The sequence below is a fragment of the Phytophthora parasitica genome, assembly GCF_000247585.1.
Source record: "Phytophthora parasitica INRA-310 unplaced genomic scaffold supercont2.3, whole genome shotgun sequence".
Taxonomy (NCBI): Eukaryota; Oomycota; class Peronosporomycetes; order Peronosporales; family Peronosporaceae; genus Phytophthora; species Phytophthora nicotianae.
Genome location: NW_008648989.1, coordinates 1904211 through 1917080, shown reverse-complemented (window position 1 = coordinate 1917080; position 12870 = coordinate 1904211). Strand labels below are relative to the sequence as shown.

The following is a 12870-nucleotide window of genomic DNA, read 5'->3' as shown; positions in this document are numbered from 1 at the left end:
GAACGTATTGCGGCCAAGTACACTCATTTCTCGGTGTGAATTCGACGTCTGTAAGCACACTGTTCGATAGCCAGCTTCAAGAATGCTAGAAAAGCTAAATATCCGGAACCCCCAACAGGTTTCGGAGACAGAACGAGGAAGCGGAGCCACTTGGTTCATGCAACTGTACGCGCATTGTGTGGTGCTTGATAACGCGTTTTAGCCGCGACACCTTCGCAAAAACAGCTTGTGCGTGTAGGCGTTCGTCTGAAGCGAGAGTGGTCTGACTGTTGGGTGGTCGATGCTATTGCTCGCGTACCTGCCATTGGCAGGTTGACAACATTTGACGTGTCTAGTGTGAGTGGGTTCTTACGTCTCACTTCTCCATGATCTGAGCGCGAGCATCTCGTTCATTCTTATCGGTCACCCGGTTCGCTGGACAGGTAAAGCTAACAGCAGGTGACCGCAAAGATGTGGGGAAGTGACCCTCATGAAGCCATCTGTACCGGCAGAATCCATTCCTCTAGTCGATTATGAGACTTGCATGCAGGTGTATCCGAAAGCGGTCTTCGGAAGCGGATTGTTGCCTATAGTAGCATAATGCAATCTTCCTCTGCTGTAGCGCGGCTGGCGAGGTCATGTCAGCCCGATCCTAAGAGGAACAGCAAGTACTATTGGCACTGATATGCGGACTGCCCGCTTCCACCCTTTCGGACACTAGTTGCTAACAGCTTGACTGCCACTAGAAACCCAAACTCCGCACCGTGGTGGTCTATTATAGTATTGGGCTTCATTCTCTCTTGCAGCATTGCAAGTACCGATGCGTCGGCACGTGGATCAATTGTCGACATTCTCGAAATCGCTGAGAGAACTCAGGAAAACTTGCTCCGACAGCCCGATCGTTAACGCAATCCAATGCTGAAATTGCACTCTGGTACAACTGGCAGGATCGTCCCTTGGACAGCGTAGCACACTGACAGCCATTACTGTAGTGTAGACTCGGTGAGCCTGTGGTATATGAGAGCACTCAACAACTCTGCACTTGCGCGTTCGTTATAAGTTACCCTCCGTTGCCTAGCGACATCGCAAGGTACTGTAGTGGCACCAGAGCAAGAGGGCAGTTCACATTAGGCAAATTATATACGAGCGCCACTACTAGTGCATGACTGGAGCAGCACAACTAACGAGGCCACGATGGAGATAGTCTCTTCCATCCCAGGATGACGTTTTCGGGCAGCAATGCACAATCACAGACATCGTCCACGTCCCAACTTGGTGCTCTAGCGTGTTCGTGAGCAAACGACATTATCGGCGACAGTTGTGAGACCAACTACACGATCAACCTGCTCGTAGAAGGCATGAATCATGAGAGTAGCGAGCTGAAATGCTACGTTGATTCATGCAAAAAGATTCATACCATTCCAAGTTGAAGTCGTCCGGATAATTTTTTACCACCCGGATAATCTTCTGAACAACCTGTTTTTGTATTGTGATTGGCTGAACGAACCTCCCCTACACCACGAAGCCAGACTCTGCAACGCGGCACTTGGGTCCATGTGTTTCCTACGCGCATGCCCCGGCCTATTGTTCTCCCTTCCTCGCCGCTCTTCCCCGCTCTTCCGGCCCTTTCCCGTCTCGTTCGCCGTCTTTTGAACCACTGCGGGGCTCAACTCTTGCCAAGAGTCTTTTGGACAGACTCGCACACTCGAAAAATCGATTTACAACCGAGCTCTGGAGCTGAGCTTCTCGCTCAATTCTGGCGTTTATCGGACACTTTCACTTTCTACTTTATCTATTTGCCTGTGTGCTGTTGACGTGAGAGATGACCACTCGGTCAGCCAACCGGACTGTACTGTTCGACATTGAGGAGGACAATGTGCGGACAACCACAGCGAGATCGAACCGAACAGCTACGTCCAGTACGAGATCCCGTGCTGCAACAACCAGCTCTAGATCTCATTCTAGGCGCAAAGCAGGTGAAAGAAAACGAGTCCAGTCGGTTGCGACCGCAGATTTTCGCGGTACGAACCCCATCATGGATGGAGATTTTCAGGAACAGGAGCAGGAGCAAGCGGAGAGAGTTCCGACGCTAGACGAGCGAGGACACATTAATTTCACCAATTCAAGGTACAAGAAGTCAGTAGACTCTGCCAAACGCAGTGTCCGAGCCAGAGGTGCTCTACCTGCAGGCTCGGCGCGATCCATAGATCCGTTCAACACGATCTCACCGACTCGAACCAGTCGAACGCAGACGCTTGACATCCAAGAGGAGGACGAAGACGAAGATCAGCCGAACGACTGCAGGAGGCAATTTCAACAGCAACAAGCAGCTCGAATTGATACCCGAGGTCGCTCACGGTCACGAAAGCAAAGTATTTTCGGTAGTTGGTCATACTGTGGCCATTCGTATCCGAATTGGTTCTTACGCTTGGGCACAACCGTCGCATTCGTGCCGATTGTCGTGTGTGGTTTGATCTTCTGGCCGGTTTTGGCAGCAGCGGTGTTGACAACAATACTGTTGTGTTTTTGCTGTTATGAACACGCATGGCTGTCGTTCCGAATTTACAAGCAATTGCTCGGTACTTATCAGTGGTATGAAGGTAACGAGGGGCCAATGGATCTTGGAGATGCAGTTGGGGATAGTACGCGTAGCAACGCATCCGTGGTCTGTGGATACCAAGACGGAGGTGACAGACGCTTTAAGAACTCCTTTGTATCGTCAGGCTTTACGCAGTCCACTACATCGTACCAAACCGGTACAATGCTCGGTTCGGACGATGGTAACATGACGTTCTTAGCTAACGATAAGGATGCGGTTGAACCCGAGACGAGACGCCCCAAGGCGGTGTTTGAACTGGAGATTGAGACTTCGCGTGGTATTCTGTTGGGTATGGCGAACTTGCTATTCTGTGGGAATCTGCGGCTAACGCGCGTGGTGGTGGCTGTCTTGCTCACTATTTGCTGGTCCGTGGCTTGTACTATGGCATTCCCGTTGATCCCGTTTCCCGTGGCTAGTACGCCGAGGGATATTGATTCGGCTCCTTACTATTTTTGGGTCGTTAATTTCGTGGCTTCGCTGTGTGCTGTAAGTTGCCCAACTTGGCCAAGTGCGATCTCGTTGGTGGTGCAGAAGTCCGCCTTTGAAGTGCTGTTATTGAACGCACTAAACTGTCCATTGGCAGCATCAGTGGGATGCAGTGCAGCTCCAATTACGTCGATGCAAACTTTTGCTTTGGGAGCGATGGCGGTGATGCTGGTACACTCACTCTCGGCGCGTGGACCTGCTAGTTTGGTCGTTGCAGCAACGTTGGACTTGCTGGGGTACGCTTATGTTGCTGGAGCGTTGGGTCTCTTAATCTCGATGGTGGATCCAAGCGATCGGAAGTCAACTTGGGCTACGATATGGCTCGGTATGCTTAGTGCTATGTGGGTGGCGCAGTTCGCTGGCTACGTCTGCGACGCGATAATGTATCGCTTCCAGCTCCCCCACATGCGAATTCTACCTCCACGTATTGTCGTGACGTTAGATGTGGAGGCTTCGCTGTGTGCTATCGCGGCTGGCAGTCTGGTGCTTGTCTTCGGAGGTGCAGTGTTGGATGTTCCAGGCGGGGTGGTACCTAAAGTGCTCTTCTCAGTCGGTAGTGTACTCATGGCGCGGTTTGGACGGCTCATTATCTCTCTACTGAAGAAAGCAGCGGGTGTGCGTTGGAGCGGACGTCTCATGCCGGGCTTTGGTGGAGCACTGGATGGTTCGCATGCGTTGCTCTTCACGTCGATTGTGTTTGTCAAGTACTATCTGTATGTCATGGCTCGACAGACCAGTGAGGTGGACGATATGAGCGGCAGTGGCAGCTCAGCACTGTGGGCAACTGTAACATTTAGCACCGACCTTCGCAGTTAAGGATGTCATTGTCTTTGTTGGCGTAGATGAACGTTATTTAACATGTCGAAAAGCGAATGAAGCTTTTCAGTCGAAGTTACATACGTTGTCTTGTGTTTCGCTTGTGAGGATACAGGTTTTTGCGCTCTTTGAGCATTCCGAAGAAAAAATAAGTACCCCGTTGAAGTCAATAGTCAATTTTGAGAAATTGAGTTGTTAGTTATTTAGCTTACGGGGTGCTGCAAATGAGTCTCTATAGAGATCCCTTACGGTCGTGCATTCGTCTAAGCCACGGACAAAAACGGTTTGCTTACTTAAACGGCATGGACTTGCGGCGTTCTGGTGTCTCGGTGTCATTGCGGCCCATTCGAAGAGATTGCAGCATCGACGGTCCGGAATATGATGCCCTGCGAGCGTAGTATGACGCTTGCTGGAAGATCTTTTCCACGGAAGCGTCCTCAGCCGAGGGTGGGGCCAACAGCGGCAGCATATACTCCTCATCCTCCGCTTTAGGTAAAGACCGTTTAGCCACAATGTAGATCCCCAACAGGATAAGCACAAGACTGAGCGAATAGAGCACATAATGCCAGGTAGGCAGGTGCTTCATGTCCCTAAAGAAGCAGAGTCCCGAGATAGCACCAGACATGATATAACTCGCTTCGTACAGATAAATCACCACAACTGCGTCTTCAACAGCCAGCGCCTCGTTAAGTAAATACAACCCAAACAGCGCTGTTCCCACGGCGCCAATGATACACACGTAGGTCACTGGAAACGACCAGATGCGACTCGCTCCGTCATCGTGAACGATACGCATCACAGCAGCGAGGAAGAAAAGCTGGCCACTCATGACGCCAGCAAAGACACTTAACGAGACACGTGCGATCACCGGAAGTTGCTCCGGACTAGAAACAGGCGAGCTCTCCACTCCAGCCCGACGAGATGTCGTGGTAAAGTGTAGCGCATGTTTAGCATGATGGATCAAGAAACTCAGCAATGCCAGCAACACCACAGCGTACAGAATGAAGGAGAAAGATTTGAATCTCGATCCGACTAGCTCTACGGGCAGCGGGGGGCTATCGTGTGTACCCGAGACACCAACCAGTACACAACCCGTGAAAATCAGCACAGCTCCCACAAAGTCGTTAGTTGTGAGGCGTTCATGGGGCAATAGAATTGGTCCAAACAGCGTATTCCAGCCGATAGTGAGTCCCGCCATGGGCGCAAGTAGCGACTGTGTAGCGAAGCAATAGGCCAGCGCCCCCAGTGCAGGATTCATGACTAGCATGGAGAAAAGGCCACAATAGAAGTACGTGCAGCCCAGATTGGACTTGACAGCCAAAGAGGGGCTCCCGTGGCTCTTACGCAGCTCACGTTGCGCTGCTGCCATCTCTTCCTTGTCGCGTTCATTGTGTGCCAGCTTGAGTAGCAGTTTCCCCGTGATCCCGAAGATACTGGAGATGGCGGAGAGAAGAAGACCCAGCGGCCAGCCGATGAACCACATGACGGCAGCGCGCTGTACTGTGGTTGGAGAGTTTGTGAGCCTAGTGGGGGGACTGGCAAGTGTGATGATGCGACGCAGACTGTGGGCGTCGCAGGCAGTTCAGAAGTGATGAAGCCGCTCGATTCGGCGACGATGACGCAGTTAGAAACAGACAGGACAAAGCCGCGACCGATCTGACGGGTGCGCTAGTCGCATAGCAGATACCCTAAATAAAAGGTGGTTGAGATTCATTTACGGTGGTTGAAGAGCTACAGATTGACGCTATTAATAGATGAAGAAGGTTATTCCATAACTAAAGTTATGCCGGAAGTTCCGGTGCTTAATCGTCATAGGACGGGATCTGGTCGTAGTTGTAGCCCTTCCAGCCCTTCCACGCACCGTAGAGCTGGTAGGTCGCATAGCTGCCCGGAATGAAGGCTGCAGCAACAGAAAACACCATAGCCTCAGCAAAGCGCTGCAATATCAATATTAGTGAGCATATTACCGATGAGTCCGAGGATGAGGAAGGATAATCCGCGTTTCTCCTCGTCCAGTCCAATGAGTGTGCTCACGTAAATGAGAATGGAGCCCAGCGTAAAAAGACTAGCGGCCGCCAGCCCTGTACGCACTGGAAATGTTTTCCGGCGGGAATCCAATTCCTAAATGCCACCCAGTCAGTATTGTAAGAATGCAATTAAAACGTCCGAAACGTACCGGTGCAGCCGCCCGAGCCGCGTCTTCCTTAGAGAGCGACGCGAACTTGGAGTCATCCACGGTCTTCAGCACACGCGTGTCGTTGACACTAGCCACACGATGCACGTCCTTCGCCATGTCCACAGATGCAGTAGGGACACTCGTGTTGTCAAAGATGCTCAAATGCTAAAACGGTTTTGTCTGATCTTGTGTCGATTCACAAATCCTCTCTAAACCGATTTGTCATTCGTGCAACATTTCGATAGATATGCGTCACGGCCTCGTGTGTGTGGAATGCGGTGCCCCTGTGGAGGAGCTAGTGCGCGACTACGGCAAAGGGAACCTGCGTCTGGCCATCTGCAGTGCGTGCAACTCGGTTGCAGACAAATACGTCGAGTACGAGACAATCCTGCTCTTCCTGGAGGTTCTACTACTCAAGCCTCAAGTGTATCGCCATGCACTCTATAACCTACCAGCTCCAGTCTCCACCCGGACGACGCTCAAGCTATTCGTGATCCTCGTGATGCTAGATATGAACGTCAAGGCGTATTTAGTGGACCGGGATGCCGGCGTCACCTTCCGCTCTGAGTCAATGTATAGATCCCCCGAAATCTCGACGTCTGGCGCTCGAATCGGACAGTTCTCGCTGCATTTAGTGTGCCTCGCACTAGTAGAGAACGTCGTCTACTTCGTCAGTGTCTTTGCTGCAATTTGGCTGGATCCATTCCGTCGGAAATGGAGAGAAAAGCTGCTAAACGAGGGAATTAACGCGGCCTGGACGAGATACGCCAGCGCCATGTGCATCTCGAGCTTCGGTAAGCTCTTTGCACTATTGACAGTGATCTGGGAGTTCCATTGGAGCTTCATCCACGTCATGGGAGCTCTGGTAGTCGTGTCCAATGTGCTCGCATTGCAACTATTACTAGGAGAGGGAAACCCCGCAAGAGCCAAGTCGCTGCATGTTGTGGCAGTTGTCGGTTTTGGATTGATCGCCAGAGGTGCAGCACAACTTGTACTCTATGCGATGGGTAACTCGGTGCTCTTCCACGTGCTCGTTTAACCCAATAAGTCGATAATTTTGGTAATAGGAGACTATTTCAGTCGAAAAACGGAAGGGTAAGTCTTCGTTGATCTCTGTTAGAGGGTCGTTCCAGTTAATAGCAAGCTTCTCGGCCATGAGCACGGTTGGGTTGCCTCTAGTTCCCAGCGCAAGGTCCTCTAACTCTTCGTCTTCGAGTCGCAGTAATCTCCACTCTGCTGGATCCATCAATTCCGAAAAGAGTGCTCAAAGTGTGCGTAGCCAACGCAGTTTGTACCAACAAGAGGATGAAGATACCGAAGAGCTTGAGGAGGAGCCACAAGAGTCGAGTGGGGGACTTTGGGACGAGGTTGAACACTTTCTGAACAAACCATCGCCGAGTTTGTCAACATTATCGGTGAAGCCATCGACGGCCACTAAACCTCAGAGTACATTGCCTAGGTTAAATGGAAGGAGAGCGTCGCCAGATAACCAAGCTACAAAGCCTCGACCACCTGCTTCGTCTGGACCCAAAGCAATCGACCCCAAACTGCTTCAAGAAGCTTTTGCGTATGCAAATCAACTACAGCAGGTGAACTTTGACGAGGATGAGGATCAGCAATCGTGGAGACACAACAAGACTAAAATGCTGATGCAACGTGCCGCTCTTGGCAGGACAAATTCTTCGTCTTCTGTGTCGAGTAGCGGCCCCAACGGAAGAGCTAGTGGGGCTAAGGATACTCGGAAAAAGAAAACCAAGTCAACGTCATCGGCCTACAGTGCGGCAGTGAAGCCTAAAGCAGTACGAAAGAAACGCAGCACGTTTGATGGCACTCCAGATACGGGATCTCAGTCGAAATCTAGGGGCCACATGGATCCCCAGACCCTGCAAGCATTAGTGAGCAATTTCCAGAACGGCACGGCGTTGGATGAGCTACGTCGAGAGCTCGCAGCCTCTCAGCAGAGTATGGCCATGTCCCGTCAGGTCCTACAAGATGCAGCGCAGAACTTTTTCCAGTCCCACTAGTTCTAGCAGAAAAATTACAGTTACTCGACCAAAATAAACATAAAATACTAGATATTCCAGATTCGTTAAACAAAATTAGGGAGCAGAGGCATAGTCCTTGGCGAGGTGGCTTGCCTCTTCCAGTTGGATGGCTGCACGCTGCATCCGCTGTACGTCGGCAGTAGCTATGCGTCGTTTCTCCTCTACTACTTTCTGTAGCTCCTTGTTCTTGGCTTCCAATGTCTCTACTAGAGCCTCGAGCTCCTTCTGCTCTTCCTGCTTGGCTAGGAGCCGTTCGGCTCGAATTCGAGCTTCAGGTGACACCTGTTCCTGCTCCGGTTGCTCTTCCTTATCCTCTTGTTTCTTCTCGTCCTGATCTTTCTGCTTTCTCTCTTCTTGACGTAGTCGTCGTTGTTCGGCTTGTTTGATGCCGTCCTCGAGCTCCAGCAGCTCCGTGTCCACGTCGTGGGTCTCGCACAGCCACTCAAATAGCGTTTCTACCTTCTGTCGTAAGCTCAGCACTGCCTGAGCAGCCACTTCCTCGGTATTATGGAGTTCCGGGCTCTCGGGGGTCGGAGGCGGGAAGAAAGCAGCCAATAGCTCCTCGTCGCCGCGACATTCGCTCTCCAGACACGCACGCAGGTCCACAAGCGACGCAGTGTGGACTGACACATCCAGTGCCTTCTGGAGAATCAACTTCATGCGCTTCATGCGCACAGACTGGCGCGGCTTGGCCGATGGCGCCGGCGACGCGGGTACCGGCGACATTGTTGCAATGAATTTGAATGTATGACTCTTGAATGCTTTGTATTGGTTGATAAAGTGAAAAAGTCGAGTTTTTACCAATGATAGCATAAACAAATTTTAACCAATAAATAAGTTGAAATAGTTATGTTGAGCTCCGTTTTGACCAATGGAAGCGATAAAATTCTTCTACGACCTCACAAGTCAGAAACGACCTCGAGGTGTCGGATCTTGCAGCGTCTTGTTCATTTTATCGACGGCGAAATGTGGTTCTCGTCCCTGCGACAGAAGCTGCAGCTGCTGATCATCGTCTTCTTCATCTTCGTGGCGTTCGCGGCATCCGACGCGGCCTGGATGCCCTGGGTGCGTTGTATATAAAACACCAGTCACAAACCTAAAACTTAACAGTATTCACTGCATCTGTAGGCGACGCTGGTGATCTTCCTGACGATGCTGCTCATGACGGATCTACTGTTCCTAAACGAAGCTGACTTCAAATTCGACCCAGACTATAAGGTAAGTGCAAGTGGAGTCTCTTATTGACAACAACTTCTGATAATTGCGATGGTTTGATGTAACAGAACTGGGCACGTGCAGTGGACCCAAAGTATTGAGCAAAACAGAGACGACGTCTGGACCAGAGACACTTGGACTCTTTAATTTGCTAGTACAGAAGCGGAGACGAGAGAGAGCTGATATCTATATTGCAATACGAGGAACGATTTACGCACACTACGCATATCTAAGGGTTTGAAATAATTGTCCTTACTTGAAGGCCACGTCGGCTTGGAACTCCATAAGTACCGCCTGGAGTTGTTCAAATTCTTCCGTTCTGCCGTCCTCCGATAAAATTGATAATCTTTGAAACGCCATTCAATCAATACACCATGGCGTAGTATCGTGAGAACACCAACGTAGCGAACATGAGCGCATCGATACGGTCTAGCACGCCACCATGGCCTGGAATGAGCGTCCCCGAGTCTTTAACTCCTGCTGCTCGTTTCAACAAGCTCTCAAACAGGTCTCCAAGTCGTCCAATTACCACCGCGACAATAGTAAACACAACTTTCGTCCCAAAGGAGCCTGGCAGATCCAATATATCGGATGATACAACCATAGCCACAATGCCAAACCCGATTGCTCCCAGTGTTCCTTCATAGTCTTTGTTCTTGGACAAATGCGCTGCAAGCGGATTATAATACGGATATTTTGCCATTGCAAGTAATTTACCGGTAATATACGCTCCCGTATCGGACGCCCAAACAACGTATAATAACGCAATGAGCAGCTTCCGGTAAAGTGTTCGCCGCTCGTCATCCACAAATGCCACAAGTACAGACAGCGTGCCAATGATGTAAATTAGACCCACTGCGTCCAATGTGAAGGTCAGAAAAGCTTCCGCATTGCTACGAGATGTGGCGAACCGGAATGTCAGGAAGACAATCATTCCTGTCAGTAAAATCTGCGCTGGTTTAATCGCCATATTACACGAAAGCTCATTCATCGGACACGCCGTTGAATGCAGCGTTAGAGTCGTAAAGATCGCGTTCTGTAGGAAAATTACCACTGCGTATTGCCAGTCGGGCGACAGACACGCACACATGGCAGCTACAAAACCCGTTGCGACTGTATAAAACCATCGAGACGCGTAAAATTCCGTTGTTACGAGCACCGGGATGTCTTGTATGGCCAGCAAGAAAATACATGAGGAGATCGTGCACATTAACGCCGAAATACACAGCGCTGCAAGCCACTCCTTCCCTCCGAACAAGTACTTGGCAACATCAGTGACTGCGCAGCGTCGTAATCTGGGAGCCTGTTCCTTCAGTTCACTATTCACTTGTGCCATCTCCCGGGCCTCCTGTTCTTCCTGGAAAGCCCGAGTCGTCGTCAAGCGCCCGTCAGTCGATAGTCTTTGGTGCAATTGGGTGTTTGCTGGACTGTCAAACACAAACGTCCGACTGGCTGTCACGTCGAAGGCGAAGCTGCTGCTGCTGCTCTCACTGTCACTGCGAGTGTCTGGGTGAGATAAATCGCTATTCCCCGCTCCTGGCCTAGTGGCGCTGCCAAGAGAGCTCTCTAGCGCTTCGAATCTCGTCAATAGTCGTAGACGAATACGGTTCGCCAGACACGCGTATTCGTACGAGCAAGTGCTGGTCATGAAGCTGCAGACGGTGGACGTGGCAATGGCTGGCGATAGCCATAGAAACACCGTCACAGCGGGCGCTAGCACCGCAGCGGAGAGCGTGCGCTGCACCACATTGTAGCGGAAGAAGGCGGAACAGCGACTTCGTGTCTGAGGCGGGGGCGACTGCTGGAGGCTGTGGTAAGAGCTCGTGAGCGGAGAGTTTTGCACGTCTGTCGACGGCTGCGGCATGATCGGGATGCCTGCGGTCTCGTGCTGGCTTGTGGGGCGCTGCTCGGGTACCATCGCTGGATAAGGTGCAAGCACCGCGGAAGTCAAGTGGGATGGACCGGCTTTTTCGGCATGAGCCGGGCGCTGTTTTGTTTAAACATGTCTAAACAAAAATAATTTCAACGTCGATTGAAGGGATTAAACACCTAAAAATGCTGAAACGGGCTTCTCAAGACTGCAAAGCGTAGTAGCGTGAGAAAACGATTGTGGCAAACATGAGCGCGTCGATCCGATCCAATACGCCTCCATGACCAGGGATGAGCGTTCCAGAGTCTTTGACCCCCGCAGCTCGCTTTAACAAGCTCTCAAATAAATCACCCATTCGTCCGACGACGACTGCTAAAACTGTAAAACCAACTTTCATCTCGAAAGAGCCGGGCAAGTCCAATAGTTCGGAAGCCACTACCATAGTTATGATACCGAAGATGATCGCGCCCAGAGTGCCTTCATAGTCCTTGTTCTTCGACAAGTGCGCTGCTAGGGGATTGTAGTACGGGTAGTGGAAGTAGTCGAGAACTTTACCAATTAGATATGCTCCCGTATCGGACGCCCAGACGATGTAAAGCAACGCAATTAGTAATTTACGGTATAAAGTGCGGTGGTTATCATCGACGAAAGCCACTAGGATCGACAGTGTTCCAGTCACGTATAATAACCCAACGATATCCAGCATAAAGCTTACGAAAGCCTCAGCCTTACCAGATGTCGAAGCAAAACGAAATACCAGGATAACTACCATCCCACCGAGGAAAATCTCTGATGTACCCATCAGTAAATTACAGTCCAGTTCGTTCATCGGACATGCTGTCGAATGTAACGTTAGAATGGTGAAGACGCCGTATTTTATCAACGTGATCACCGAGTACTGCCAATCCGGCGTCAAACACGCACACAGCGCGACCACATACCCCGTCGGGATGGCAAAAAACCACCGATACGTATAAAACTCGGTCGATTCGAACGTATCCACCCACTGGATCGATAGCAAAAACACAGCAGATGTCACCATACACACAGGAATCGACACAAAAGCTGCTGCCCACCACACATGTCCTTCAAAATACTGCACTGCGACACCAGTTACGGCACAGCGGTGTATCCTGTCCTCCTGATCTCTCAATTCATCGTCCACAATCGCAATCTCACGGTTCTCCCGTTCTTCCTGGATTGCCCTCGCATCCGGCTGTGAAGTTCTCGTTCTCGTCCGTATCGAGTTAATTGAGCTAACACTCTCAACAGGTGAAGGCGGTTCAGGATCAACTTCGGAGTCCCTGCTGCTCGTGACGCTGTGGTTGCTACGCGTGTTATTCAGTGACGTAAAATTGCCCAAACGACGCTCACTGTCGTTCATTAGTCCCTCCATCACCTTCATCTGAGTGAGAATTCGCAGTCGGATACGGTTGGCCAGACACGCGTATTCGTACGCACACGTACTGATCATGAAGCTGCAGACCGTCGTGGTTGCAAACGCTGGTGACAACCACAGAAAAATCGTTACTGCTGGTGCCAATACCGTCGCTGAAATAATGCGTTGTACTGCATTGCGACGGAAAAAGTCGCTCCATTGTCGACTGGAACGTTGAATTTCCATTAACGGCCCAATCTGCTCCTCCAGGTAGGGAAAATTTGCCTGTGGAGAGTTCTGCATCTC

At 50.8% G+C, this 12870-nt stretch overlaps 9 protein-coding genes across 10 annotated transcripts; 4 read left to right on the top strand and 5 right to left on the bottom strand.

The window, feature by feature from the left end:
* Positions 1-1801: 1801 nt before the first annotated feature.
* On the top strand, positions 1802-3957 carry PPTG_01785 (hypothetical protein; the record flags this gene model as incomplete). Its single annotated transcript, XM_008895174.1, has 1 exon — positions 1802-3957. The coding sequence occupies one exon, from the start codon at positions 1802-1804 to the stop codon at positions 3878-3880; it is 2079 nt and encodes a 692-aa protein (XP_008893422.1). The 3' UTR covers positions 3881-3957.
* An 85-nt stretch (positions 3958-4042) lies between these two features.
* On the bottom strand, positions 4043-5521 carry PPTG_01784 (hypothetical protein). The gene has a single exon (XM_008895173.1). It carries the CDS (start codon positions 5361-5363, stop codon positions 4170-4172), a length of 1194 nt encoding a protein of 397 aa, XP_008893421.1. The 5' UTR covers positions 5364-5521; the 3' UTR covers positions 4043-4169.
* Positions 5522-5557: 36 nt separating this feature from the next.
* PPTG_01783 lies at positions 5558-6254 on the bottom strand. 2 transcript variants are annotated; one of them, XM_008895171.1, is made up of 3 exons: positions 6057-6254; positions 5848-6001; positions 5558-5780 (listed from the first exon to the last, which is right to left on the bottom strand). In XM_008895171.1, the coding sequence occupies exons 1-3, from the start codon at positions 6171-6173 to the stop codon at positions 5683-5685; spliced, it is 369 nt and encodes a 122-aa protein (XP_008893419.1). In that variant the 5' UTR covers positions 6174-6254; the 3' UTR covers positions 5558-5682. The 2 variants fall into 2 exon arrangements, with proteins under 2 accessions (XP_008893419.1, XP_008893420.1); XM_008895172.1 differs by having other exon boundaries at positions 5558-6001.
* Positions 6255-6303: 49 nt separating this feature from the next.
* PPTG_01782 (hypothetical protein) lies at positions 6304-7095 on the top strand (the record flags this gene model as incomplete). The annotated part of the gene is made up of 1 exon (XM_008895170.1): positions 6304-7095. The coding sequence occupies one exon, from the start codon at positions 6304-6306 to the stop codon at positions 7093-7095; it is 792 nt and encodes a 263-aa protein (XP_008893418.1).
* A 115-nt stretch (positions 7096-7210) lies between these two features.
* On the top strand, positions 7211-8163 carry PPTG_01781 (hypothetical protein; the record flags this gene model as incomplete). Its single annotated transcript, XM_008895169.1, has 1 exon — positions 7211-8163. One exon carries the CDS (start codon positions 7211-7213, stop codon positions 8078-8080), a length of 870 nt encoding a protein of 289 aa, XP_008893417.1. The 3' UTR covers positions 8081-8163.
* PPTG_01780 (hypothetical protein) lies at positions 8023-8865 on the bottom strand. The gene has a single exon (XM_008895168.1). It carries the CDS (start codon positions 8825-8827, stop codon positions 8156-8158), a length of 672 nt encoding a protein of 223 aa, XP_008893416.1. The 5' UTR covers positions 8828-8865; the 3' UTR covers positions 8023-8155.
* A 202-nt stretch (positions 8866-9067) lies between these two features.
* PPTG_01779 (hypothetical protein) lies at positions 9068-9417 on the top strand (the record flags this gene model as incomplete). Its single annotated transcript, XM_008895167.1, has 3 exons — positions 9068-9166; positions 9230-9319; positions 9385-9417. 3 exons carry the CDS (start codon positions 9068-9070, stop codon positions 9415-9417), a joined length of 222 nt encoding a protein of 73 aa, XP_008893415.1.
* A 40-nt stretch (positions 9418-9457) lies between these two features.
* PPTG_01778 (hypothetical protein) lies at positions 9458-11313 on the bottom strand. The gene has a single exon (XM_008895166.1). It carries the CDS (start codon positions 11232-11234, stop codon positions 9681-9683), a length of 1554 nt encoding a protein of 517 aa, XP_008893414.1. The 5' UTR covers positions 11235-11313; the 3' UTR covers positions 9458-9680.
* Positions 11314-11342: 29 nt separating this feature from the next.
* On the bottom strand, positions 11343-12810 carry PPTG_01777 (hypothetical protein; the record flags this gene model as incomplete). Its single annotated transcript, XM_008895165.1, has 1 exon — positions 11343-12810. One exon carries the CDS (start codon positions 12808-12810, stop codon positions 11389-11391), a length of 1422 nt encoding a protein of 473 aa, XP_008893413.1. The 3' UTR covers positions 11343-11388.
* Positions 12811-12870: the final 60 nt, after the last annotated feature.